The 2500-nt window shown below is 39.6% G+C and overlaps 1 protein-coding gene across 1 annotated transcript in view; it reads right to left on the bottom strand.

Annotated features, from left to right (window-relative positions):
* The window catches only part of THSD7B (thrombospondin type 1 domain containing 7B), a 6482604-nt gene that overhangs the window by 4520936 nt on the left and 1959168 nt on the right, over positions 1-2500 (bottom strand). The window contains exon 4 of the mRNA XM_044074964.1: positions 653-831. Coding sequence (XP_043930899.1) covers positions 653-797 — 145 coding nt within the window. The 5' untranslated portion in view covers positions 798-831. The remainder of the gene's footprint in view (positions 1-652; positions 832-2500) is intronic.

Raw genomic sequence — 2500 nt, 5'->3', positions numbered from 1 at the left:
GCTTTTTTTGCAAGCAGGACAAGACTAGTGCATTTCTCAAATTTGTATTATATTCTATCTAAACTATCACACAGAATAAGAACAAAAGGAAAAGAAATCTGCCATTAGAGCAAAATCTCTGTCAGCAGAGATATGTGAGGACAGCTTTCACCAAACTGGCAATGATTTCTTAAGGAAAGCAGTGATAGGACTAGCTAGCTTTTTTGAAATGAGCCCGATGAGATGTATCCTTCTCCAGTTTAAATTTTAAGCGGTGTAAGGAAGTGAGATACAAAGACAAGGTATTACTACCTATCTCCGTTACTTATACCAGCACATTGCAAAGCACTTATGCCCTGTATGGAACAAGACATTACTACCTATCTCCGTTACTTATACCAGCACATTGCAAAGCACTTATGCCCTGTATGGAACAAGAGGGTTAAACTGATTTGCTAATAAGATTAATGATAAAGCAAAAGAGGAATTCTTTAAATGGACTGCATTTTTTCTCTGTTGTAGAAAATATATCCTGACCAAAACATTACAATAAAGTATTTGTAAAAATGTTTGTGTGAGGTTTAAAATTCAATGTTACACTTTCAAAATAAGACCAAATCCATCCCAAAGAGTTATACAATAAAAGTCAAACAAAGTTAAACCAGGCTCGTACCAGTTTTCCAGACATAGTGTGCACTCCTTGTTTCTTCAAAGTCAGCTTGTGACTGAAGTGCTGACAACACTGTCATCCAGAGCAGGAAGGTCCACGTTCTGTGCCACGTTCTGCCGAATAATCCATGTGCGTATCTTAGAATCATAGTCCAGAAAATGTGTTAGCCTTCCTGTTTACTCCTGAAAAATATAAATGTAACTGAGTTAATTGCTAGCAAATACTACAAAACTATAAAAAATCATATTATACAATTGATGTGAGATACATTTATAGATATATATATACACATACATATATACATACACACGTGTGTGTGTGTGTGTGTGTGTGTGTGTGTGTGTGTGTGTGTGTATATATATATATATATATATATATATATATATATATATATACATACACATATATATATATATATATATATATATATATATACATACACATATTTATATGCGTATGTATATATGTGTGTGTGTGTGTGTGTGTGTGTGTGTGTGTGTGTGTATATATATATATATATATATATATATATATATATATACACACACATACATACACATATTTATATGCATATGTTTATATATATATATATATATATATATATATAGGTTCATAGGTTCATAGGTTCATACTAGGCTATCTGCCCGAGGGCATTTATAAGCCTAGCCCATTGTTTTGTGGCTTACGCCACCCCTTTAGTATGGGGAACTATACCCATTATTTTGCTGTGCCTCTGTCGAGCAGTGACACTGAGGTAATTCCTGGGGTATATCTGCGATCTCCCATCCATTGGTCAAGATTTCTCTTGAACAAGGCCAGCGAGGTGCTCTGCCTCACATGTACCGGGATTTTGTTCCACAGCATAGGGAGTCTTTGGGTGATGAATCTATCTCTCCAGCACGTCCTATTAATAGCCGTGTCGAGGTTTAAGTCTCCCGCCCTTGTGGCTCTGATGGATCTAGATGTTTTGAGGTGAAGCATATTCATCAAATCTGGGTTTGACATGGCCTTGTATGTTAGGCAAAGGTCACCTCTGAGCAAGCGGTGGCGACTGAATAGAGCTGGAGTTCTTTCAGTCGGGCAGCATAGGACAGATTGTTGAGACCCTTTATCCTTTTGGTGAGGAACTTTTGTGGCCTCTCCAGCTGCTGCAAGTGTCGGGTCAGATACATTCCGAATGGGGCATTGTACTCAATCATTGGTCTGATGAGTGATGAGTAAAGGGAGACTATGACCTCCCTTGATCTAGATGAGAATCCCTTCATGATAAGGTGGGCAATGTAGAAGGACTTCCTAACTACTTTAGCTACATGGGTGTCGAATGACAGACTACTATCAACCTGGGTCCCCAGGTCCCTGATAACTTCTTCTGTGCTCAGTGGATTGCCACCTATTTGGTAGCTAGGGGTAACCTTGTTTTTCCCGAAGGGTATGACTATGCATTTTTGGCATTTAACTTTAGGCCGTGGCTCTGGCACCAGTTATCCATTTCTGTGAGACCCTTCTGAAGGATATCTGTGTCAGATGTGTTTTCTACTATGGCGCCCAGTTTGCAGTCATCTGCAAACTTTGTCAGCCATAACCCTCCTGTGTTTGCTTGTACTTGGAAAAGTAGATGCCAAACAAGAGTGGGCCCAGGACTGAGCCCTGTGGGACACCACTTGTGACAGGCTTTGAGTCTGACATGGCGCCAGCAACTCTGACCCTGTGGGTTCTGTCACTCAGCCAGTTTGCAACCCATCTTGTGATGTATGGGTTAACATTTAAGCTGATGAGTTTTTCAATGATACCCGAGTGGGGTATTGTATCGAAGGCCTTAGCCAGATCGAGGTAGGCTGTATGGACTGCCTT

This window comes from Protopterus annectens, chromosome 6.part0 (assembly GCF_019279795.1).
Source record: "Protopterus annectens isolate FY-2018-M chromosome 6.part0, PAN1.0, whole genome shotgun sequence".
In the NCBI taxonomy this organism is placed as follows: domain Eukaryota; kingdom Metazoa; phylum Chordata; order Ceratodontiformes; family Protopteridae; genus Protopterus; species Protopterus annectens.
This window is presented reverse-complemented; position numbering and strand designations above follow the sequence as displayed.